The sequence below is a fragment of the Mobula birostris genome, chromosome 1 (assembly GCF_030028105.1).
Source record: "Mobula birostris isolate sMobBir1 chromosome 1, sMobBir1.hap1, whole genome shotgun sequence".
In the NCBI taxonomy this organism is placed as follows: Eukaryota; Metazoa; Chordata; class Chondrichthyes; order Myliobatiformes; family Myliobatidae; genus Mobula; species Mobula birostris.
In genome coordinates this window covers 72738209-72763785 of record NC_092370.1, presented here as the reverse complement: position 1 = coordinate 72763785, position 25577 = coordinate 72738209, and the positions used below count along the sequence as shown (strand labels likewise).

General features: G+C 47.1%; 1 protein-coding gene across 1 annotated transcript in view; it reads left to right on the top strand.

Moving 5' to 3' along the window:
* The window catches only part of sspo (SCO-spondin), a 311321-nt gene that overhangs the window by 102357 nt on the left and 183387 nt on the right, over positions 1 to 25577 (top strand). Inside the window, 8 exon segments of the mRNA XM_072245202.1 lie at positions 2485 to 2649; positions 4373 to 4552; positions 6090 to 6132; positions 12668 to 12793; positions 13668 to 13759; positions 14456 to 14647; positions 16837 to 17007; positions 17909 to 18161. Of these exon segments, the coding sequence (XP_072101303.1) occupies positions 2485 to 2649; positions 4373 to 4552; positions 6090 to 6132; positions 12668 to 12793; positions 13668 to 13759; positions 14456 to 14647; positions 16837 to 17007; positions 17909 to 18161 (1222 nt within the window).

Below are 25577 nucleotides of genomic sequence, written 5' to 3'. Positions count from 1 at the left end.
AAACAAGACACAGGTGAAAACGATCAACGAATAGTCAGGGGAGGAGGAACATCAGAGCCTGGAGGATTCTGGTGCACTCACGTATTTACACCAAGGCTTGACAAATGCATTGACCAGAACTACACACAGTGTTCCAGATGTGGCGTAGCCAAGGTTTTATACAGTTGCAACATAACTTTTACACTCAGTGCCCTGACCAATGAAGGCAAGCATGCCATACTCCTTCGTGACCATCTCATCTGTTTGCATTGCCACTCTCAGGGTACTCTGGACTTTCTCCCTGAGATCCCACTGTACATCAATGCTCCTAATCTGCCATTTTCCGTCCTCTTACATTTGATCTCCCAGAGATTCTCTACTCATATTTCCAATTGGTCTACATCCCATTCCATCCTTTGGCAATCTACTATACTACCTACAATTCCATCAATTTTGTGTCGTCTGCACACTTACCAGTTTATCAACATCTTTATTAAAAATAATTTATTTAGCAACCTCTCTGGTCAGAGCCCTGCAGTCAGAGAAACACCCCATTCATTACTACCCTGTGTCCTGTATGGCCAGGACAATTTCAAGTGTCCATGGATCCTATGTGCCTTCATCTTCTGGGTCAGCCAACCATGAGAGACATTGTCAAATTTATTGCCCTACTTTTATCAATTATCTTCATCACCTCCTCAAAATAACTCGTTAGTAAACATGACTTGCCCCACACAAAGCTGTGCTGGCTCTCTCTAATTAGCCTATATTTTCCCAAATATGAGTAAATCCTGTCCTTAAGAATCCTCTCCAATAACTTACCTACCAATGCTGTGAGACTCACTAATTTGCTGTATTGTCACTAATGCCCTTTGTTATGTACCCCGTAACTGGGTTGCCAAACCAGCAGAAATGGACCACTTCATTGGAGTCTGGATTACTGGAACTAAGAAAGTCTTATTAAAGAAATAAGTAACACAGTACTCTAATAGTAAGGATATAAATGCAACAGGTAAGCAATGGTAAAACACACATGTACACAGAACTAGGGTAATAGGAATCAAACAAGCTCTATCGCAGTCTAGGGGTAAAATGATCAGTCTCAAGTGACGCAGAGTTCAGTTCAGCTGAGTACAGTTCGCAGTAATCGCTGTTGTGCCGTTGGAGAGAGAGGGAGAGAGCGAATGCAAATTTCGATTCACAGTCCTTTGATGTTCCTTGCAGTTAGCTTTCGGCGCGAGCCCTTTTAATGTCTTCTGAGGTCACCGACTGTGACCCCTCCGTTCCGGATACGTTCGTTCTTCCGTGGTGAACCCGGCACCCAGGCAAGGGCGGACACACACACCAGGTTCCTGCCGATCGTACCTTTTCACCCTGTGCGTCTGTGGTCAGTCCCGCGACCAGACCTCTAAAACTCTCACCAACTTGTGGGGGCACACCGCACTTCCACGGTCTCGTTATCTCATGATCTCGTGGTGTCTGTCTTGCCTTAGCGAACCTGTTCCTTTTATCCCCCTGCTGGGTATCGCCTGTCCATCAAACTTCAAACAGTTCAGGTTCAAAGCAACCGGACTGACAATACTCGGAACTGTGTCTCTTTTCGTTAATCTCTCTCATCTCTCACTAACATTTCTGAATTCTGCTCCATTGTCTCACTTATCTCTCTCATCAGCATCATCTTCTGATAACTTGGTTTTTCGTCACACCTTAAACCAAAGAACACCACTGGCTAATGTCCAGTCTGAAGAGTATTGGAAGTTGGGAGGTCAGAGGTCAGGGACTTGATTTGGGATCAAGTTCTGGTGATCAGAGTTGGGAGGTCCAAGCCTGAGGATTATTAGCTGCGGATTGGGCTAGGGTTTGGGGTCAATTGACAGTGCTGAGAGCCTGGTAAGCAGGGGTTTCTGATGTAATGAGGTGAGGGGCTAAGGTACAGTAGGAGTGGTGTAGATAATATTCACTGAGTTTGTACCATAAAACAGGAGACTGAGTTGTGGGGTTTCCATTGGGTAGGGTTAGAGATGGGATGGATATTTCTAGGCTCCTTTGGAACGTCCCAAAGTTCTTCTGTCCATGACAGTTCCTACTAGTGGACATTGGTCACTATTGCTGGGGAGGTACAGCGGCCAATCTATGCACGGCAAGCTCTCACAATAGGCACTGTTGTAGCCAGACCACCCATGGTACCACCAGGTGTCAATGGAAGGATGGGAATTAGCCCATTAAACATCCAGGAAACTCAACTTGGGCAGACAACGGGCTCAGGTTAACATTGCCATAGAGTCATACAGTGCCGAAATCGGACCCTTGGGCCAACTGGTCCTGACTAAGGTGCCCATCCAAACTATTTTTATCCATGTACCTGTCCAAATGATCTTTGTGTTCAGAAGCCACCCCTAGAGTGTAGCATTCTCTCCGTACCGAATGTGAGTGGGAGAGGTAAGGTGGACAGACGTGGGGTGAGGGGCTCAGGCTACTGTTTAACACTTGTATTTGTTCTGACAGTGGACTGTGTGGTGTCGCTTTGGACAGCGTGGAGTGCGTGTAGTCAGAGCTGCAGCCTCGGGGCGATGTTCCGGCGGAGAGAGGTGCTGCGGCCTGAACTCCCAGGCGGAAAGTGTAACCTCACACTGTGGGATACCCGAGCTTGCTTCAAGCAGGCCTGCCCAGGTGAGGGTGTGGGGGAGCCATGGGTCCCAGAGGGGAGGGTCACATTGTATGACTGTGTTACTGAAGTTGTGCTTGGGGCGAAAGGGCTATAACACATAGAGCAGACTACCGCTGGCAGAGGTCGAGCTGTCTCTGGATGTGTTGGTTGGTTATTAGTTAACAGTCTCTAAAACATTACTGTCGAATCTGCTTCTATCATCATCCCTGCAGTCCATTCCAGGCATCTACCAGTTTCTGTGTAAAGGGGAAAAAATTTGCCCTACCCATCATCTTTAAACGTAACCCTCTAATCTTAAATGTCCTCTAGTACTTGACATTTCTACCCTGGAAAAAGAACTCTGGCTCTCTACCCTATCTATGCCTCTCATCATTTAATAAACTTCTATTCGGTCTCCCCTCAGCCTCCAAATCAGGTTTATCCAACTTGTTCCTGTAGCACAAACTCTCTAATCCATGCAGCGTTTTAACGAATCTCTTCTGCACCCCCTCCAAGTTGTTCGCATCCTTCCTGTAAGGGGATGAGCAAGGGAGCAATGGTCTTCCCTGAGGCAGGTTCTGTGCTACTGACAGAAATGTAGTTTCCTCCAAGTTCAATATAAAAGCAGCAAAATTTTGGATCATGTGGACCAGCTGATGGTCACACCAGGAGCCTCAAATGTCTAAATGCTGATCCGTGAACTCTAATCAACTGGCTTTTAAATGAATCCCATATGTTAAATGTGGACCTATCCAATAACGGCCACTCACAGTTGACTCTCCCAGCTCCTATCCAATTATACCTTTCTTCAATTTAGCACTTTCCTTAGGTCCAGTCTTATCCTTATCTTTAACTATCTGAAAACTTAGAGAGTTATAATTCAATATTCTCAAATGCTGTCCCACTGAAACTCCAATTACATAGCTAGATTAATTTTCCTGTATAAGCTCTCTCATGGTCCCTTCCTGGTTTGCAATCTACATACTGTGTTAAGAAATACTCCTGGATGAACCCTACAAATTCTGCCCCCTCCAAGCCCTCAGCACTGAGGGAGTCCCAGTCAATACTGGGGAGACAAATGTCACTCACTGCAACTGCCCTATTGCTTTTACCACTTTCCATAATCTGTCTACCTGACTGTCCCCCTCCTGCTGGTTATTGGGAGGCCTATAGTACAACCTCACGTGACTACACCTTTCTTTTTCCTGAACTCCACACACACTACTATAAATTGCCCGTTGCACATTTAGATGGAGACATAATGTAAATATTTTTACTTCTCATGTATGTGAAGGATGTAAGTAATAAATTCAATTCATGGCCTCAATGGATGAGCCCTCCAGGATGTTCTGTCAAAGTGCAGCTGTGACATTCTTTCTCGTCAGTAGTGTACCTCTCCCACCCCCTGTATGTCCCTCCCTACCATGTCTGAAACGTCCGAACCCTGGAACACTGATCAGGCAGTCACGCCCTGTCCCTCACTCAACCAAGGATCTGTAGTGGTATTATCGTCCCACCTCGCAATCCCTGGCTCTAAATTCATCTGTCTTACCTGTAATCCTGCTTTGAAGTAAACATACGAACCCGTCACAGAGTCATGGAGCTCCACTATGTTCATTCACCTGGATCAATCCTGTTCCTGTGTCTCATACGATGGGCTGAATGATCTCGTCCTGTTCAATGTCGGGGGAGGGGTTTTGTGATTGGTTCCAGTAGTAACTGATAGTTGATCTTGTTCCCTGGCAGTGAATGGCAGCTGGTCCAGCTGGACTGAGTGGTCAGCGTGCAATGCCAAGTGTGGGGGTGGTGTGCGATTCCGTCACCGTCAGTGCGTCAACCCCCCACCAAAGAATGGAGGCTTACCATGTTTAGGCTCCTGGATGGACACAGAGTCCTGTAACCGGCACATGTGTCCTGGTGTGGCGGGTGAGTTCTCTTTGCGCAGGTGCAGTTGGTGAGATCCCTGTGTCCTGGTGCGGTGGGTGAGTTCTCTGCATCCCTGAAAAGCTGGTGAGTGTCCGTTTTCTGGTGCAGTCAGTGACGTCTTGTGCACTGGTGTGGTCAGCGAGGTCTCTGCTTTCTGCTAGAGTTAGCAAGGTCTCTGCACACTGGTGTGGTTGGCGAGATCTCTCTGTGCCCCAGTGCAGTTGGTGAGACCTCTGTGCATTGATTGGTGCTGCTTTGTGCGATGGTACGATCTGAACCAAAACCAGCAGAGCAGAAGTGAGAGGATCAAACCTGTGAAGTTGGAAATCAGAGGTGTTTTTGGGAAGGTCCATCAGGAAGGAAAATACTTGGGATAGCTCTCGCAATGAGAGATGAAATATGGGAGAATCAGACTCAAGTTTAATATCAATGGTGTATATTGTGAAATTTGTTGTTTTGTGGCAGCAGTACAGTGCAGTACAAAAACACACTGTAAATTACAATAAGAAATATATATATATATATGTAATATATTTAAAATTAAGTTACGTAGTGCAAAAACAGATGGAAAAAAAAGTGAGGTAGTGTACATGGATTCATTGTTCATTAGAAATCTGATGGTGGAAAGGAAGAAACTGTTCCGATCACACTAGGTGTGTGTCTTAACACTCCTGTACTTCCTCCTTGATAGTAGCAATGAGAAGAAGACATGTCCTGGGTGATGGTATCCCGATGAGGAAGTTAAGGATCCAGGTTCAGAGGTCAAGTTTTAGAGCTTGTTGATTAGGACTGAGCGTCTGATGGTGTTGAACACTGAGCAATAATGAATAAATAGAAGCCTGATTTAGGTATTACTATTGTCCAGATGGTCGAAGGCTGAACTGAGAACCAGTGGGATTGTATCTGCTGTAGACCTGTTGTGGTGATGGGCAAATTGCAGTGGGTCCAGCTCTTTGCTTAGGCAGGAGCTGATTCTGGCCATGACCAACCTCTCAAAGCACTTCATCACAGTAGATGTGAGTGCCACTGTGTGATAGTCTTTGAGGCAGCTCCCCCTGCTCCTCTTGGGCACCGGTATGATTGTCGTCCTTCTGAAGCAGGTGGGAATCTCCGACTGCAGCAGTGGGAGGATCAAGGCTGAGAAAATGTGGAGTGCTGAGTGGAGAAAAGTTGTCAAGGGAAAGGAAATGGTGGTGAAGTTCTGTGCAGAAGTATTGAAAGGGTGGCTACACTTTGGTGAAGAAAGTCAATGGAGAAATAATTGAGGCAGTCTATTCACATACGGTGAAGTCACTCTGGGGTTTCAGATCCTGCTACTTATCTCAGCTAAAAGCCAAAATGGGACATTTCATCAGCTTATTAGATGGGATGCCTTGCATGAGTTAGAGTTCTTTCTTTCTTTCCAAATCTTTTTATTGGAGAGTTCTAAACAGTTCTTGGTCTATGTCCTCTTTCAGACTGTGGTCCTGAGATGGTTTACGTTTCTGCGGATGAATGTGAGCATCAGGGACTGGAAACATGCCCTTTAACCTGTCAGGGCCAGAGCTCGTTCACAAACTGTACCTCAGCATGCAGACCAGGTAATATTCGCCAACTGCATCCTCAGTAATCACAGACCAGAGCCCCTCCACTAAGGCAGCTGAACTGAGGTGGAATGGAACCATGTGCTTCTAACCCAAATTCAGATGTGTAGACAGTGGCTCCTCTTGACAGAGCTATCCCCTTCTCCTCTGGGTCAGGACCATCAGGCCATTATCCACCAATTTGTACTACCTAACCTTACCCTGTCTCCTCTCATGGATGACATTGTCACCTCCTCACATCCAAAGACAAGAAGTTTCCCAAACAACAACACCCAATATTATGGGGAGACCGAGGGGATGATACTGTTACCACCAGAGCAGAGAAACTCAGGGGGAGACTTAATCAATGCCAAGACAAGCATGTTCTGCTCTCAAACCTGGGCCAGTATTGATCCAACTGTCCAACTCTCCATATTCACTCTCCCATCTTTCCCCATAATCTTTGATTCCTTTCCTGATTGTAAGTCAATCATTTCAGCTTTGAATATTTTCAGAGTTTCAGCCTCTTGAGCCAGGAATACTGAGAGAAGAAACTCTTCCTCATCTTAGTCTTACTCATATGTTTTCTTATCCTGAGTCTACCACTGCAGTCCCACGCTCACTTATGAGGGTAAACGTCCTCCTGTATTTACCCTATCTGAGATCCCGATGATTATGTACTGTATGTTCCAGTAAGATCACCTTCAGTTCTTCTAAATGCCAATGAGTAGAATCTGTTCAACTTCCCCATGAGACGATTCTCCATTCCCAGATCAGCCTCGTGGACCTCCTATACCAAAGTGTAAGTGGCAGGACTGAGAGCTAGGAGCAGGCTACAATTTGGCTAAGGAGGGCAGGAAGTTCCCTGAGAGGGGAAAGGAGGAGTATGAGTGATCACGGATGGTGGAGGCAGATACACTAGTGAAGTTTAAGAGACTACTAGACAGGTACATGGTGGAATTTAAGGTGGGGGGTTATATGGGAGGCAGGGTTTGAGGGTCGGCACAACATTGTGGGCCGAAGGGCCTGTACTGTGCTGTACTATTCTATGTTCTATGTTCTAAAACAAAGGCTGACTGTAAAAGCTCTCATGTACCTCATAAAGTGGCCGTTAAGTGTATGTTCATGGTCTTCTGCTGCTGTAGCCCACCCACTTCAAAATTCAACCTGTCATGTGTTTAGAGACGCTTTTCTGCACTCCACTGTAGTAACACGTAGGTACTATTGTCTTCCTGCCAGTTTGAACCAGTCTGGCTATTTTCCTTTGATCTCTCTCATTAACAAGGCATTTTCATCCACTGAACTGCTGCTCACTAGATGATTTTTTTTGTTTTTTGCACTATTCTCTGTAAACAATAGAGACTGTGGTGTGTGAAAATTCTAGGTGATCAGTAGTGCGATCACTATCCCACCTGGTACCGCAATCATCTACAGTCAAAGTCACTGAGATCACATTTCTATCCCATTCTGATGTTTGGTCTGAACAACAGCTGAACCTCTTGACCATGTCTGCATGCTTTTATTCATTGAGTTGCTGCCACATGATTGGCCCATTAGATATTTGCATTAATGAGCAGGTTTACAGCTGTACCTAAGTGTAGATTAGTGAAGAGAAATGTAGCTGCTTACAGACTGAAACAAGGAAAGTTATAATCATGAACAAAAGTAAAAGTGAAAACTGTCAACACCATCGCCAATCTGGCTGTTGTCTTTGTGATCGTCCCTCCTCTCTTCATTTCCAAGTGTATATGACAAATAGTGAGGACTATACACCAGTCCCAATCATTCATCATTGGTCACAAGCTTCTAATTGCCAAGATAGCCCTTTATCATCACCTTCTTCCTCCTTATAGTTACCATTCTTAGATCAAATTTGCCAGTCTGCCTCATATTCCATGGCAACATGGAGGAACAGACAGATTTTGGGGTCTATATCCATGGATCCTTAAAAGGTGCCTTGCAAGTTGATCAGGTGGTTAAGAAGGCATGTGGTGTGTTGGCCTTCATGAGTTGGGAGATTAAGCTCAAGAGGTGTGAGGTATATAGGTGTGTTGCAGCTCTATAACGCTCTACTTAGACCACACTTGGAGTATTGTGTTTAGTTCTGGTCCCTTCACTATAAGAAGGATATGGAAGTTTCAAAGAGGGTGCAAAGGAGAGTTACTAGATGGTTCTAATCTAGACCAGTTTCTATGTGGGATCATGTTCCATAGGACATAGAACGGTGCAGCACAATAAAGGCCCTTTGGCCCATGATGTTCTGCCAACCTTTTAACCTATTCAAGATCAATCAAAGTGTTTCCTCCCACATAGTCCTCTATTATTCTTTCATCCATGTGCCTATATCAAAGTTTCTTAAATGGCCCTAATGTATCTACCTCTACCATCACCCTGGCAGTGTGTTACATTCACCCACCACTCTGTGTAAAAAAAAAAAAAAAGCACAACGGGAAAACACCTCTACCATTCCCCATATACTTCTATCCGGTCATCTTAAAATGATATCCTTTCATACTAGCAATTGCCCTGGGAAAACGTCTCTGGCTGTCCACTCTATCAATGTCTTTTATCATCTTATACACCTCTGTCAAGTCACCTCTCATCCTCCTTTGCTCCAAAGAGAAAAACTCTAGCTCACTTTACCTTTCCCCATAAGCCATGCCCACTCGTCCAGGGAGTTTGCCTACCACAAATGTAAGAAGGTCTTACTGAAGTTTATGTAGAATATTTCAACCACATTTCTCCCAGCAACATATTTTTTCAAACACAGTGAGACTGCCCTTGGAGTATTGTGGACAGTTTTAGTCACCCTGTTATAGGAAAGCCATTATTAAACCGGAAAGAATGCAGAGAATATTTAGGAGGATGTTGGCATGATTTTAGTGAATTGTTGAGTAGGGTTAGACTTTATTCCATGGAACATAGGAGATTCAGGGATGACCTGACAGAGGTGTATAAAATCATGAGGGGTATAGATCAGGTGAATGCACTCCTTTTCCTAGGCTCGGCCATAGGTTTAAGGTAATAGGTGAAAGATTTAATGGGGTCCCGAGGGCAACATTCACCCGAGATGGTCAGTGTGCAGAATAAACTGCTTGAAGAAATATTTGAGACAGGTGCAATACCAATATTCAAAAGATATTTGGATATGTACATGGATAGGAAAGGCTTGTCTCCATGTTGTATTACTCTGTGACTGTATCATGTCCTTGTGGTAAAGCCAATCTGATTGCCTTTAATTAGTTTCCCAGTGTAGATTTTACCTGATCCCCCAGAAATGTTTCCATTAACTTCCATACAACAAGCTGTAGCTACTGTGTTTATCCTTGCTGTCCCCTAAGTACAAGTCACACCATCAATGGCCAGGGAAAAGTTAAATATCTCTGTCAGGGTCCTAGCATTCTCCTCCCTTGTCTCTCACTGTGGTCTGAGATAAATCTCATCAGGCCCCAAGGATTTATTCTGCATTTAGCCTAACAGGAGACTCATAGCTCCTCCTTTTTAATGCATTATGTTATTGAATTTCACTCTATCCCACCCTGAAGTCTAACTACAATGACTTTCTCCTTGCTGAATACAGATGGGAAAGATTCCCTGAAGACTTCACCTCCAGCCTTTGATTCCACACGTTGGTTGTTATTTTGGTCCCTAAAGGACACTGTTCTTTTTCTGGTTATCCTCTTTCCATTAATATAAAAATTGTTTGGGACTTTTATTAGGCTGTGATATTTCATGTTCCCCACTCCTCCCAGTGACCCTCCCCGATCTCTTTTTAAGTTCGACCTTACCAATGCGTCATCATATGAAGAGCCTTCTAGGACATCCTGTATCATTACCACGCTGATGGACATCACACTGCCACCATCATTTTTAATTACACCCCCCCCCCACACACACACACACACACACACACACACACACACACACACACACACACACACACACACACGCACGCATGGACGCCTGAAGATTCGATGCCCTGCCCAGTCCTGCCCTACTTCAGCTTTGTCTGTTTGGTGGTATCAATTCATCGACACTGATCAATCCTCAGTTCATCTGCCTTACTCAGTCAGAGTAAATTTATTATCAACACTTGTATATGTCACCATGTACTACTTTCAGATTAATCTTACAGTTTAGCTGTGTGTTCCTTTCAGCCTCCTGTCTGTTCTGCTTTCTGGACTGATGGTTTCCCTTCAATATATGATTGTGCCTTCCACTCGACTGTGTAATCTGCTCTGTGCTGATTCCCTTAGAAAACCACAAATATAATTCTTGAGTAGGTCCCTCACTGAGTTCTTTCTTGCTGGGGCCTCGACTGGCTCCTCGCTGGGACTTCACAGGGTTTGTGCAGCACAAGGGTCTGAATAGTTTAGCAGGATTTTACCCTCAGTTTGTTTATTCCAGGCTGCCGATGTCCTGAGAACCTATTCCTTCAGGACCAGCACTGTGTGAATGTCACCATGTGTCGCTGCCATCTCAACTCTGAGAGCTACCAACCTGGAGAAGTCATCATAATCAATAATTGCAGTCGCTGGTAACAAATTCTTCTCATCTTGTTCCTCAGAAAAGTTTGCTGTTCAAGGAGCACAAACCACGCCAGTCCAGTTTTTCCTCACAACTAAAATGCTCCATCCCTGGCCACATCCTGGCAGATCTCCTATGCACCCTCTCTAGTGCGGTGACATCTTCGCAAAGTGCGACTATTAAATTTTACACAATTCTCCAGCTGTAGTCTAACCAGGGTTTTCAAAGTTGTTCTGTAGCTTCTCTGATCTTCTATTCAATGCCCCAGCTATTGACTACAAGTATCCACATGCACTTTCACCTCTTCATCTACCTCCACTGTTGCCTTTGAGGTTCTTTGGATTTATAGACCGAGGTTTCTTTGATTCTCAATACTCCCTGGGGTCCTATCATTCATTGTCTTACTGCTAACAGTCTCATCAACTCTCATTAAACTCCATTTACCATTGCTCTGCCCAATTTACCAGCTGCTCAATACTGTTCCTTGACTTGTGACTGTCCTCATCAGCAACACCATCAATGTTCAAGTTATCTGCAAACTCACCAACCATACCTCCTATATACACGTTTAAATTGTTAATGTATATAACAAATAACATCCAAAGCAGCACAGGTCCCTGCAACACACCAAAACGCAATGATATCCAATTGGATACTGGTGGATTGGAAAACTTCAAATGTGACTCCTATGTCAGAAAGGGAGGAACAGAAGATAAGGAAATTACAGACCTGTTAATTTACACCTGTGTTTGGTGAGATGCTGGATTATAAGGAACATAGACAAGTACAGCACAGCGTAGTATAGGCTCTGGCTCACAATGTTGTGCCAACATTTTAACTTACTCTAAGATCAACTTAACTCTTCCCTCCTATATAACTTTTTTTATAATCCATCTACCTACCTAAGAGTCTCTTAAATGTCCCTAATGTACCTGCCTCTACTACCACTCCTGGCAATGCGTAACATGCACCAACCATTCTCTGTAAAAAAAAAAAAAATTACCTCTGACATCCCTTCCATATTTTCCTCCAATCACCTTAAAATTCTGCCCCCTTGTGTTAGTCGTTATTGTACTGGGAATCCATTGGAAGTGATGACACCAATCCTTTACTTTAATCCTTTAATCCCAACCTTACCACTATTTACCACACAACCAGTTATCAAAATCACCCTGGGTCCCTGACCTATATATCTCTAGGATCTGTCTTCTAAACCTCACTTTGAGGTTTAGAATGTTTAGTGGATGCAATGTATATGGACTACCATAGGCCAGTAGAAAGTCAAAACAAAATTAGAGATTATGGGTGGGTTTGAGTTTAGAAGAGTGAGAAGTGAGTAGCTTCTGATTTAAAGCTACAAGGGGGTGTCACAGAACCTGATGCAGGACTAATGAGTGCTCTGGCTGAGGAGTCCAAAACAGTCACATTCTCAAAATAATCTATAGGCCATTTTAGCTGGGTGAAGAAATCTTTGGAATTCTCTTCCCAAGAAGAGTGAAATCTCAGATCCTATATTCACGCCAAAGGTCAATATATTTTTGGATATTAGAGGAGCAACAGGATCTGAAGAGATGTGGTACTGAGATAAAAGATCAACCACAATTTTACTGTGTGACAGAAGAGGCACAAAGTGTTGAAAGGCCTGAGTAGGACGTACAAAATGCTGGAAGAACTCAGGCCTGATCCTGCTTCTGTTTGTTTGAAGAAGTGAAACTGATCTTCCAACCGTGCACACCTTCCTTTGGGACTCTTAAACCGTCCAACGTAACCTCAATCTCTAATGACATGGGCCAAATGCATGGTGATCCAGTGAGACTAGTTATATTGGGGGCAAACAGGGAAGGGGCATTTGTCTGCAATCTGCAAGTTAGCACCCTAACTTTAACTCTGATCTGAACTCAACCACAATAGCTGAACCCCAGCCCTTCCCGTGACACCATGATCATCCCCTCCAAAGCAGCCATTATATTTGTGCTTTGCTTAGTGATGCCCTGTGGTGCTAATGCCTGACCTGTTCTGTCAACAGTGTCTGTCAGCTGGGCCACCTGGTCTGTGATGATTTGCTTTGTTCCACTGATTGTGGCTGGTCTGCTTGGTCATCGTGGACTCCCTGCTATCCTCGGTGTGGTGTTGGATTTCAGGAGCGATACAGGTTTGAACAATGTTCTTCATGACATAAAGCCGGACATAGAACACAGAACACAGTACAGTAGTGCGCAGGAACAGGCCATTCAGCCTGTCATGTCCGTGCCAACTATGATGCCAATCTACACTAATACCATCTGTCTGAACGTCCATTCACTCTCTGCTTGTTCAAAGTTGAGTTGATTGTCATTGTGCACGAGCACACGTGTACGCAAGTGCAATGAAAAGCTCACTTGCGGTAGTATCATGGGCAGGTATTTATGTATTTATTGTGATACAGCGTGGTCCAGGCCCTTTCCAGTCCTTTGAGCAGTGCCACCCAACAACCTACAATTTAACCCCAGCCTAATCACGGGACAATTTACAATGACCAATTAACTTACCAACCGATATGTCCTTGGATTGTTGGAGGAAACCCATGCGGTCACGGGGAGAACGTCAACTGCCTTCTGCACTGTCCTTTCTACCAGTGTTGTCAGTTTTAGGAAGCTGTGGACCTGCCCCCTGAAGTTTTGGGGTACTGATAAGAGGTTTTGGCCTGAAATGTTGACTATTTATTCCCCTCCATAGATGCTGCCTGATTTACTGAGTTCCTTCAACATTTTGTGTGTGTTGCTCAAGATTTGCAGAATCTCTTGTGTTTAGAATACAGTCTGTCTTATCCAACTCTCCTTCTGCACTTACTCTACTCATGGGCTTGCTTGGAGGTTTGGGCGGTCTCATCAAGTTATGATGTTGCAGGGATTCCACAAGACAGATATTCCTCCCAATGACCCTCTGATTCCAGAGTGAGTGCACTGGATCACATGGTTTCCCAGGAATGTGTTCTTTTGCTTTGCTGTCCCATAAGACTCACTCAATCATGTGTGCTTTACTCGCAGGTCTCCAACAAATCCCACTGCCTCAAACGATGGTGCCCCTTGTGTGGGGGACAGTGTGGGAGTTCAGGGCTGTCACACGGTGTGCCACCCAGGTAAGTGCTTGTCACTTCTGGGAGTGATTGCATCAGAGTGTTGATAGAAACCTGCCTTATCCCCAGCAGACTGAGTGTTGCTCCAGATTCCAGAATCTGCACTCTCCTGTGTCCCTATCCCCACACTTGGCTGGCCGTCACTGTGGCCTTCTCAATCATTCCCTCATTCCCCCTCTCTCCCTTTCCAGTATTCTCTTCCTGCCTCCCTCTCCCTCTTTTTTTCAGATCCTCTCTCCCTCTCATCATCTGTTTCCTCCCTAGTTATCCCATTCCCTCCTGTCTCTCACTCTCCCTTATCCCTCCCTTGCCCACTTCATTCCAATTTGCTCTCCCTTCCCACACCCTCTGACTTTCTGTTCGCTTTTGACTCCATCACTCTATTGCTCGCTCATGCTATCCTTTCCTTTCCCTTATATGTTGATTTCCTAGTCCAGTTTCCAATGCTGTCTGCCTCTACCCTTCTCTCCCTCTCGATACCCATCTCACCCGGTCTCTGGTTCCTCTCTCTGTCTCTCTCACTCCATCGTTATTTGCTGCATTGCTCTCTTCCTCAGCTCTACATTGTTCTCCTTTCTTCACTTTGCCTCTGTCTCCCTCCCACCTTCACTGCCTTCTTCACCTTCCCGCCCTGGGCCTCTTCCTCACTCCCTCCTTCTCGCCACAGTTTTAATTCTCTCTCTCCTGTGGTCTGCTCAGATACCGAGGGCTCTGTCCAAGGCTGGAGTGAGTGGTCTTTGTGGTCACCCTGCAGTCAGACCTGCTTCCATGATGAGGATGAGATTTCCTTGAGGAAGCGCTTCCGATGGTGCCGTGGCCCTGGTGGGGCTGAATCCAGCTGCTCAGGAGAGGGTGTACAGGGGGAGCAGTGTGCTACACAGCCCTGTGCAGGTGGGGGTTTGTTACGAGAGTGTTGATACTGCTCAGGGTGGGTGTACAGGGGGAGCAGTGTGCTACACAGCCCTTTGCAGGTGGGGGTTTGTTACGAGAGTGTTGATACTGCTCAGGGTGGGTGTACAGGGGGAGCAGTGTGCTACACAGCCCTGTGCAGGTGGGGGTTTGTTACGAGAGTGTTGATACTGCTCAGGGTGGGTGTACAGGGGGAGCAGTGTGCTACACAGCCCTGTGCAGGTGGGAGTTTGTTACGAGAGTGTTGATACTGCTCAGGGTGGGTGTACAGGGGGAGCAGTGTGCTACACAGCCCTGTGCAGGTGGGAGTTTGTTACAAGAGTGTTGATACTGCTCAGGGTGGTTGTGGGGGTGTCTGTGTGCACTGTTTGTACCTAGTGTGAGGCCACCTAGTAAAAGAGAGAGAAAGGGATGCCGGGAAGAAGGATGGAAGAAGTGCATGGGAAGGAGGGACAGAAGAAATGGTGAGAGAGATGAGCCCAAGCTGACTGGGAGAGTCTGTGAGACAGTGAAAATCGGCGGAGAGAGTGTGAGATGGATGGGAGAGAGTGATGGATGAGGAGGGAATGATGGATAGGGAGAGAAGGGGAAGGAGGGTGAGGAATGGGGGGAGGGTGGGTTGAGGAGTGAACAGTGGATGGGGAAGGAATGATTGATAGGGAGAGAAGGGGAGGGAGGGTGGGTTGGGGAGTGAGTGATAGATGGGGAGGGAATGATTGATATGGTGAGAAGGGGAGGGAGGGTGAGAGATGGGGTGGGAGGGTGGGGAAGGAATGATTGATGGGAAGAGAAGGGGAGGGAGGGTGAGGGATGGGGAGGGAAGGTGGGTTGAAGAATGAGTGATAGATGGGGAAGGATTGATGGATAGGGTGAGAAGGGGAGGGAGGGTGAGGGATGGGGTGGGAGGGTGGGGAAGGAATGATTGATGGGAAGAGAAGGGGAGGGAGGGTGAGGGATGGGGAGGGAAGGTGGGTTGAAGAATGAGTGATAGATGGGGAAGGATTGATGGATAGGGTGAGAAGGGGAGGGATGGTGGGTTGGGGAGTGAGTGATAGATGGGGAGGGAATGATAGGGTGAGAAGGGGAGGGAGGGTGAGAAGAGGAGGGAGGGTGAGGGATGGGGATGGAAGGTGGGTTGAAGAATGAGTGATAGATGGGGAAGGATTGATGGATAGGGTGAGAAGGGGAGGGATGGTGAGGGATGGGGAGGGAGGGTGGGTTGAGGAGTGAACAATGGATGGGGAAGGAATGATTGATAGGGAGGGTGGGTTGGGGAGTGAGTGATAGATGGGGAGGGAATAATTGATAGGGTGAGAAGGGGAGGGAGGGTGAGGGATGGGGTGGGAGGGTGGGGAAGGAATGATTGATGGGAAGAGAAGGGGAGGGAGGGTGAGGGATGGGGAGGGAAGGTGGGTTGAAGAATGAGTGATAGATGGGGAAGGATTGATGGATAGGGTGAGAAGGGGAGGGAGGGTGAGGGATGGGGTGGGAGGGTGGGGAAGGAATGATTGATGGGAAGAGAAGGGGAGGGAGGGTGAGGGATGGGGATGGAAGGTGGGTTGAAGAATGAGTGATAGATGGGGAAGGATTGATGGATAGGGTGAGAAGGGGAGGGATGGTGGGTTGGGGAGTGAGTGATAGATGGGGAGGGAATGATAGGGTGAGAAGGGGAGGGAGGGTGAGAAGAGGAGGGAGGGTGAGGGATGGGGATGGAAGGTGGGTTGAAGAATGAGTGATAGATGGGGAAGGATTGATGGATAGGGTGAGAAGGGGAGGGATGGTGAGGGATGGGGAGGGAGGGTGGGTTGAGGAGTGAACAATGGATGGGGAAGGAATGATTGATAGGGAGGGTGGGTTGGGGAGTGAGTGATAGATGGGGAGGGAATAATTGATAGGGTGAGAAGGGGAGGGAGGGTGAGGGATGGGGTGGGAGGGTGGGGAAGGAATGATTGATGGGAAGAGAAGGGGAGGGAGGGTGAGGGATGGGGAGGGAAGGTGGGTTGAAGAATGAGTGATAGATGGGGAAGGATTGATGGATAGGGTGAGAAGGGGAGGGATGGTGAGATGGATGGGGAGGAAGCTGATCTGAACTCTTGCCTGTTGGTCACCATTGTTGGTAGCTCGGTGTCTCTGCACTGAGTTTACGAGAGGCACTGTGTTGTGTTTTCCAGTGGCAGTGGGATGGAATTCCTGGAGTCACTGGTCCCAGTGCAGCTCCCTCTGTAATTCAGGAGTCCAGACCAGAAATCGAAGCTGCATGAATCCACTGGCAGTTGATGGAGGGGTCCATTGTACAGGACCTTATATCCAGACACGAGATTGTAACACTCAGCCCTGTGACAGTAAGAGAGCCTGCACCAAATTATTAAATCTTGAATTTATTAAAATACTGAGACTATGGATTACTGTCCTGTAATCATCCAGGAGAAATCTGCTCTCCTCCTCCAACATTCAGAGGTACCCAGTGTTTTAGAAGGAATAAGAGGGTAAAGAGTGTGAGTCAAAATATTTTGGCAGTAAGATCTTGAAAAAGCTGAACAATGTGGAGAAATGTGTAACAGTGGCATATGTGGGGCCCCTGGTGACAGAAAGCTGACAGTCGAAAGACATAATTATGGATCTAAGTGAATACTTTGCATCATAACAAAATTATGTAGGTGTTGCAGTTGGAGAGGAATATGAATTCATGGAAATAATAAATTGGTAAATTGTTATTGTCACCTATACCAAGGTCATGTATACAATGAAAATCTTTGTATTTAGTTAACACAGTGTTAATAAGCATACAGAACAAAAGTGAGTATATCACCAGACCCAGATAAAATACCATTAAAGGAAGCAGAGAAGACCTTAAGGAACAGAATTAGGCCATTCAGCCCATTGAGTCTGTTCCATCATTCAATCATGGCTGTTTCTTTTCAGCCCCATTCCCTACTTTGTCCCCATATCCCTCTTACATATCAATCTCTGCCTTAAATTGACCTGTTGGGATATTCTCTACAGCCATCTGGGGCAATGAATTCCACAGATTCACCCCTCTCTGACTGAAGGTGGTGAATCCTTATCTCTGTTCTAAAGGGACATCCCTGTACTCTGAGCCTGGGGAGTGGTCCATAGGGTAACAGTGGGGGGCGGAGGGGGGAATGGTAACTGAGATGTCATACTGGAGGATAAGGTTTGGGCTGCCCCGACCTCCTCCTGCCTACGTTACCTGTTGCTTCTGACTCACTATTCGTTTTCCAGAGCTCTGCCCGGAAGGAATGACTTATCGTAGCATAGAGGAGTGTTTACAGTTTGGAGGAGCATGCCCACGTGCTTGTCAGGACCTGGCCGCCGCAGTGGAATGTACCACACAGTGTTATGACGGCTGTTACTGTGCGCAGGGCCTGATGCTGCAGAATGGCTCCTGTGTAACAGCGCAGGAATGCAGCTGCTACCATCAGGGCCAGTGGCTGGAGCCGGGCCTGAGCCTTGCCCAGGACTCCTGTAACAACTGGTAAGTGTGTTTCACCCTGCATGGGACATCGCTCCGTCTACTCTAAGGATCCCATCTCCCGTCTGCTCCCATTTCCTTTCCCCACAGACATCGAATGAATCTCCCTCTGCACTGCCCCATTACACACTCCCGGGATCAGACACAGAGTGAATCTCCCTCCACACTGTCCAATCACACACTTACAGGGTCAGACACAGACTGAAGCTCCCTCCACATCATTCCATCATATACTCCCGGGATCAGACACAGAGTGAAGCTCTCTCCACACTGTCCCATCACACACTCCCAGGATCAGACACAGAGTGAATCTCCCTCCACACTGTCCCATCACACACTCCCAGGATCAGACACAGAGTGAAGCTCCCTACACACTGTCCAATCACACACTCCCAGGATCAGACACAGAGTGAAGCTCCCTACACACTGTCCCATCACACACTCCCAGGATCAGACACAGAGTGAAGCTCCCTACACACTGTCCAATCACACACTCCCGGGATCAGACACAGAGTGAAGCTCTCTCCACACTGTCCCATCACACACTCCCAGGATTAGACACAGAGTGAATCTCCCTCCACATCATTCCATCATATACTCCCGGGATCAGACACAGAGTGAAGCTCCCTACACACTGTCCCATCACACACTCCCAGGATCAGACACAGAGTGAAGCTCCCTACACACTGTCCCATCACACACTTACAGGGTCAGACACAGACTGAAGCTCCCTCCACATCATTCCATCATATACTCCCAGGATCAGACACAGACTGAAGCTCCCTCCACATCATTCCATCATATACTCCCGGGATCAGACACAGAGTGAAGCTCCCTACACACTGTCCCATCACACACTCCCAGGATCAGACACAGAGTGAAGCTCCCTACACACTGTCCCATTACACACTCCCGGGATCAGACACAGAGTGAAGCTCCCTACACACTGTCCCATCACACACTCCCAGGATCAGACACAGAGTGAAGCTCCCTACACACTGTCCCATTACACACTCCCGGGATCAGACACAGAGTGAAGCTCTCTCCACACTGTCCAATCACACACTTGCAGGATCAGACACAGAGTGAAGCTCTCTCCACACTGTCTAATCACACACTTGCAGGGTCAGACACAGACTGAAGCTCCCTCCAGATCATTCCATCATATACTCCTGGGATCAGACACAGAGTGAAGCTCCCTCTGCACTTTCCAATCATACACTCCTGGGATCAGACACAGAGTGAAGCTCCTTCCACATCATCAAATCACACATTCCTGGGATCAGACACAGAGTGAAGCTCCTTCCACATTGTCAAATCACACATTCCCGGGATCAGACACAGAGTAAAGCTCCCTCTGCACTGTCCAATCTTACACTCCCGAGATCAGACACAGAGTGAAGCTCTCTCCACACTGTCCAATCATACACCCCCAGGATCAGACACAGTGAAACTCCCTCTGCACTGTCCAATCACACATTCCTGGGATCAGATACAGAATGAATCTCCCTCCGCACTCTCTAATTACACACTCCTATGATCAGACACAGAGCGCATCTTCTCCAGCATCACCATCAGAAAGGAACTGCTCTGTCCAACACAAGAATAAGAGCAGGGGAGGGGGCAGGGGTATTGAGTATAAGTGTAAATCATGTTGCAGCTCTTAGACACCTCACATCACTTCTGCCTCTCTGATCACACTGTCCTTGTAACCTTTTAGAACTGCATCCCCTAATGAACATTGCCTCTTCTCAATCTTCCTTCCAAAACCTATCTTATGGTCAAAGATCCTAACCCTCTGCCAAATCCACCTTATCGATGCTGATCATAATTTTTTGGTCCTTACTCAGCCAGCCAGCTGTACTAAAGATACCTTCCAGCACTTGGACTCAGTTGGTTCCAGTGCTTGTTTAGATACATCTTAAAAACTGTCAACAACCCAGCTTTTGCCACTCTTCTCAACAGTGTATTCCAGTTATTCAACAGTCTCTGGCTAAGAGAAAGCCACAATACACCACAATCTGCTGTTTTGCCAGTGTACATCATAAAAAGCCATAGACAATGAAGAAGGTTATTTAAAACTCTTGATCAGTTAGGTAAGTGGGCTAAGGAGAGGTAAACGGCTTTAAATTCAGATAAGAGTGAAGTGTTGCACTTTGGGGAGTCGGACCAGGGTAGGACTTTTGCAGTGAAAGGTAGTGTCTTGAGGAGTGTGATGGAGCAGAGGCACCATGTAATTCACTGAAAATGGCATCACAGGTGGGCAGGTTTGGTGAAGATGGCTTTTGACATGCCGATCTTCTCATCAGTCAGACCATTATAGGACACACAGGAGACCACAGTTGCTAGATTCTGCATACAAACTGCAGATCAAGCAATGCCACTGGGAGGAAAGAAACGGACAATGTATTGGCCTGAAACGTTGACAATTTCCTACAGTTATTCACCTCTCCCTTCTCCTCTAATGGTTCCCTTCTCTCCTCTTTTACTTAACATAATCCAGCACTGTTCTCTCTGTCTCCCTCTCAGCTGCCTCCCATCTTAACTCTCCTCTTCCTCCATCTTTTTTCCCATTCAACACCATCATCCCTTTAGTACTAATTACCAAGCTTATCAACCCAGCCCTCTGTATCTCCTCCTGCAGCTGGATCCTTCACTTCCTCATGGGAGACCACAGTCTATACAGATTGGTAATAACGTCTCCTCCCTGTTGACAATCAACACACGCACACAAGGGTATGTATTTACCCGCAAACAACAGGAATTCTGCAGATGCTGGAAATTCAAGCAACACACATCAAAGTTGCTGGTGAACGCAGCAGGCCGGGCAGCATCTCCAGGAAGAGGTGCAGTCGACATTTCAGGCCGAGACCCTTCGTCAGGACTAAGTGAAGGAAGAGTGAGTAAGGGATTTGAAAGTTGGAGGGGGAGGGGGAGATCCAAAATGATAGGAGAAGACAGGAGGGGGAGGGATGGAGCCAAGAGCTGGACAGGTGATTGGCAAAAGGGGATACGAGAGGATCATGCGACAGGAGGTCTGGGAAGAAAGACAAGGGGGGGGGACCCAGAGGATAGGCAAGGGGTATATTCAGAGGGACAGAGGGAGAAAAAGGAGAGTGAGAGAAAGAATGTGTGCATAAAAATAAGTAACAGATGGGGTACGAGGGGGAGGTGGGGCCTAGCGGAAGTTAGAGAAGTCAATGTTCATGCCATCAGGTTGGAGGCTACCCAGACGGAATGTAAGGTGTTGTTCCTCCAACCTGAGTGTGGCTTCATCTTTACAGTAGAGGAGGCCGTGGATAGACATGTCAGAATGGGACTGGGATGTGGAATTAAAATGTGTGGCCACTGGGAGATCCTGCTTTCTCTGGCGGACAGAGCGTAGATGTTCAGCAAAGCGGTCTCCCAGTCTGCGTCGGGTCTCGCCAATATATAAAAGGCCACATCGGGAGCACTGGACGCAGTATATCACCCCAGCCGACTCACAGGTGAAGTGTCGCCTCACCTGGAAGGACTGTTTGGGGCCCTGAATGGTGGTAAGGGAGGAAGTGTAAGGGCATGTGTAGCACTTGTTCCACTTACACGGATAAGTGCCAAGAGGGAGATCAGTGGGGAGGGATGGGGGGGACGAATGGACAAGGGAGTTGCGTAGGGAGCAATCCCTGCGGAATGCAGAGAGAGGGGGGGAGGGAAAGATGTGCTTAGTGGTGGGATCCCGTTGGAGGTGGCAGAAGTTATGGAGAATAATATATTGGACCCGGAGGCTGGTGGGGTGGTAGGTGAGGACCGGGGAACCCTATTCCTAGTGGGGTGGCGGGAGGATGGAGTGAGAGCAGATGTACGTGAAATGGGGGAGATGCGTTTAAGAGTAGAATTGATAGTGGAGGAAGGGAAGCCCCTTTCTTTAAAAAAGAAAGACACCTCCCTCGTCCTAGAATGAAAAGCCTCATTCTGAGAGCAGATGCGGCAGAGACGGAGGAATTGCGAGAAGGGGATGGCGTTTTTGCAAGAGACAGGGTGAGACAGGCCCCACCTCCCCCTCGTACCCCATCTGTTACTTATTTTTATACACACATTCTTTCTCTCACTCTCCTTTTTCTCCCTCTGTCCCTCTGAATATACCTCTTGCCCATCCTTTGGGTCCCCCCCCCCCCCCCCCGTCTTTCTTCCCGGACCTCCTGTCCCATGATCCTCTGGAATTCCCTTTTGCTTATCACCTGTCCAGCTTTTGGCTCTATCCCTCCCCCTCCTGTACTCTCCTATCATTTTGGATCTCCCCCTCCCCCTCCAACTTTCAAATCCCTTACTCACTCTTCCTTCAGTTAGTCCTGGCGAAGGGTCTCGGCCTGAAACGTCGACTGCACCTCTTCCTACAGATGCTGCCTGGCCTGCTGCGTTCACCAGCAACTTTGATGTGTGTTGTATGTATTTACCCTGTGGCTCTACTCTCTCTACACTCATGGCTGTGTGGCTAGACACAACTCAGGCACCATCTATAAATTCACAAATGACTTCTCTGTTGTTGGCAGAATCACAGATGGTGATACGGCGGTGAGATAGGCTGGCTATTGGAATGGTGTCACATCAACAATCCTGCACTCAATGTTAGCAGGACAAAGGACGTGATTGTGGAATTCAGGAGAATACAGACCTGTACTCATGGGGGGACAATAGACACCTGTACTCATGGGGGAGGGGTGGTGTCAGAATACACACCTGTACTCACGGGGGAGGTGGCTGTCAGAATACACACCTGTACTCACGGGGGAAGGGGTGGTGTCAGAATACACACCTGTACTCACGGGGGGAAGGGTGGTGTCAGAATACACACCTGTACTCACGGGGGGCGGGGGGGAGGGGTGATGTCAGAATACACACCTGTACTCACGGGGGGAGGGTGGTGTCAGAATACACACCTGTACTCACGGGGGGAGGGGTGATGTCAGAATACACACCTGTACTCACGGGGAAGGGGTGGTGTCAGAATACACACCTGTACTCACGGGGAAGGGGTGGTGTCAGAATACACACCTGTACTCATGGGGGAAGGGGTGGTGTCAGAATACACACCTGTACTCACGGGGAAGGGGTGGTGTCAGAATACACACCTGTACTCACGGGGGGAGGGGTGATGTCAGAATACACACCTGTACTCACGGGGGGAGGGTGGTGTCAGAATACACACCTGTACTCACGGGGAAGGGGTGGTGTCAGAATACACACCTGTACTCACGGGGAAGGGGTGGTGTCAGAATACACACCTGTACTCATGGGGGAAGGGGTGGTGTCAGAATACACACCTGTACTCACGGGGGAAGGGGTGGTGTCAGAATACACACCTGTACTCACAAGGGAGGTAGCTGTCAGAATACACACCTGTACTCACGGGGGAGGTAGCTGTCAGAATACACAGCTGTACTCACGGGGAAGGGGTGGTGTCAATAGTAGAAAAGGTAAGTAACTTCAAGTTCCTGGGTATCAGCATCTCAGAGGATCTATTGTGGTCCAATATATTGATGCAGTCTTGAAGAAACATAGAAACATAGAAGATAGGTGCAGGAGTAGGCCATTCGGCCCTTCGAGCCTGCACCGCCATTTATTATGATCATGGCTGATCATCCAACTCAGAACCCCGCCCCAGCCTTCCCTCCATACCCCCTGACCCCCGTAGCCACAAGGGCCATATCTAACTCCCTCTTAAATATAGCCAATGAACTGGCCTCAACTGTTTCCTGTGGCAGAGAATTCCACAGATTCACCACTCTCTGTGTGAAGAAGTTTTTCCTAATCTCGGTCCTAAAAGGCTTCCCCTCTATCCTCAAACTGTGGTCCCTCGTTCTGGACTTCCCCAACATCGGGAACAATCTTCCTGCATCTAGCCTGTCCAATCCCTTTAGGATCTTATACATTTCAATCAGATCCCCCCTCAATCTTCTAAATTCCAATGAGAGTACAAGCCCAGTTCATCCAGTCTTTCTTCATATGAAAGTCCTGCCATCCCAGGAATCAATCTGGTGAACCTTCTTTGTACTCCCTCTATGGCAAGGATGTCTTTCCTCAGATTAGGGGACCAAAACTGCACACAATACTCCAGGTGTGGTCTCACCAAGGCCTTGTACAACTGCAGTAGTACCTCCCTGCTCCTGTACTCGAATCCTCTCGCTATAAATGCCAGCATACCATTCGCCTTTTTCACCGCCTGCTGTACCTGCATGCCCACTTTCAATGACTGGTGTATAATGACACCCAGGTCTCGTTGCACCTCCCCTTTTCCTAATCGGCCACCCTTCAGATAATAATCTCTTTTCCTATTTTTGCCACCAAAGTGGATAACTTCACATTTATCCACATTAAATTGCATCTGCCATGAATTTGCCCACTCACCCAACCTATCCAAGTCACCCTGCATCCTCTTAGCATCCTCCTCACAGCTAACACCGCCACCCAGCTTCGTGTCATCCGCAAAGTTGGAGATGCTGCATTTAATTCCCTCATCCAAGTCATTAATATATATTGTAAACAACTGGGGTCCCACCAGAGGCTCTACTTGATTAGGAATCTGAGGAGATCTGGTTTGTCACCAGATTTCTGCGATGTATGGTGGAGAATATTCTGATTGTTTGCAATGCAGCCTGGTATGGAGGGGTCACTGCACAGGATCACAGGAGACTGTAGACTCAGACAGTTCCGTCATGTGCACAACTCTCCCCACCACTGAGAACATCGTTAAGAAGGCAGAATCCATCTTTCGAGCCTTTTACCATCCAGGACATACCCTCTTCATGTTGCTAACCATCAGGGAGGAGGTACATGAGCCTGAAGACACACACTCAATGCTTTAAGAACAGCTTCTTCAACTCCACTATTAGATTTCTGAATGGTCCATGAACAGTTTTTTATTCTTCATTTGCATTATTTATTTATTTTGTACTATAGCAACATTTAAAATACATTTGGAAAAAGTACATGGATAGGATATGTTAGGGATCGGAGCCAATTTCATGAAAATCAGACAAGCTCAGACGAGCACTTTGGTCTGCATGGATGAGTTCAGCCTGTTTCTGTGCTGTATGACTCTGACTGAGGTCATTTAGTGTTTTTATACTGATCCCATCCTTTTCCTTTCTGTCTATTAATCTGACATGACCCAGATTATTCATTTCCAGCTTTTAGTTAACTTTCAGCCATTTTTCCATCATGGTTATCCGACCAAACCCACATGGAGTCAGTACACATGTCTTGTTACGTGCAGCCTACTAAAACCATTCACTTTCAGCATCTCCAGATTAGGAAAAATGGCAGATTCTGATTCAGAAAATTGTGTTGGTCTGACATCTCCAGATTCGGCAACTCCAGTTGCTCCCACCCGATACCCCAATTCTCTCTGCCCTGATTCTGATGTGTCTCCCTATACAGCAG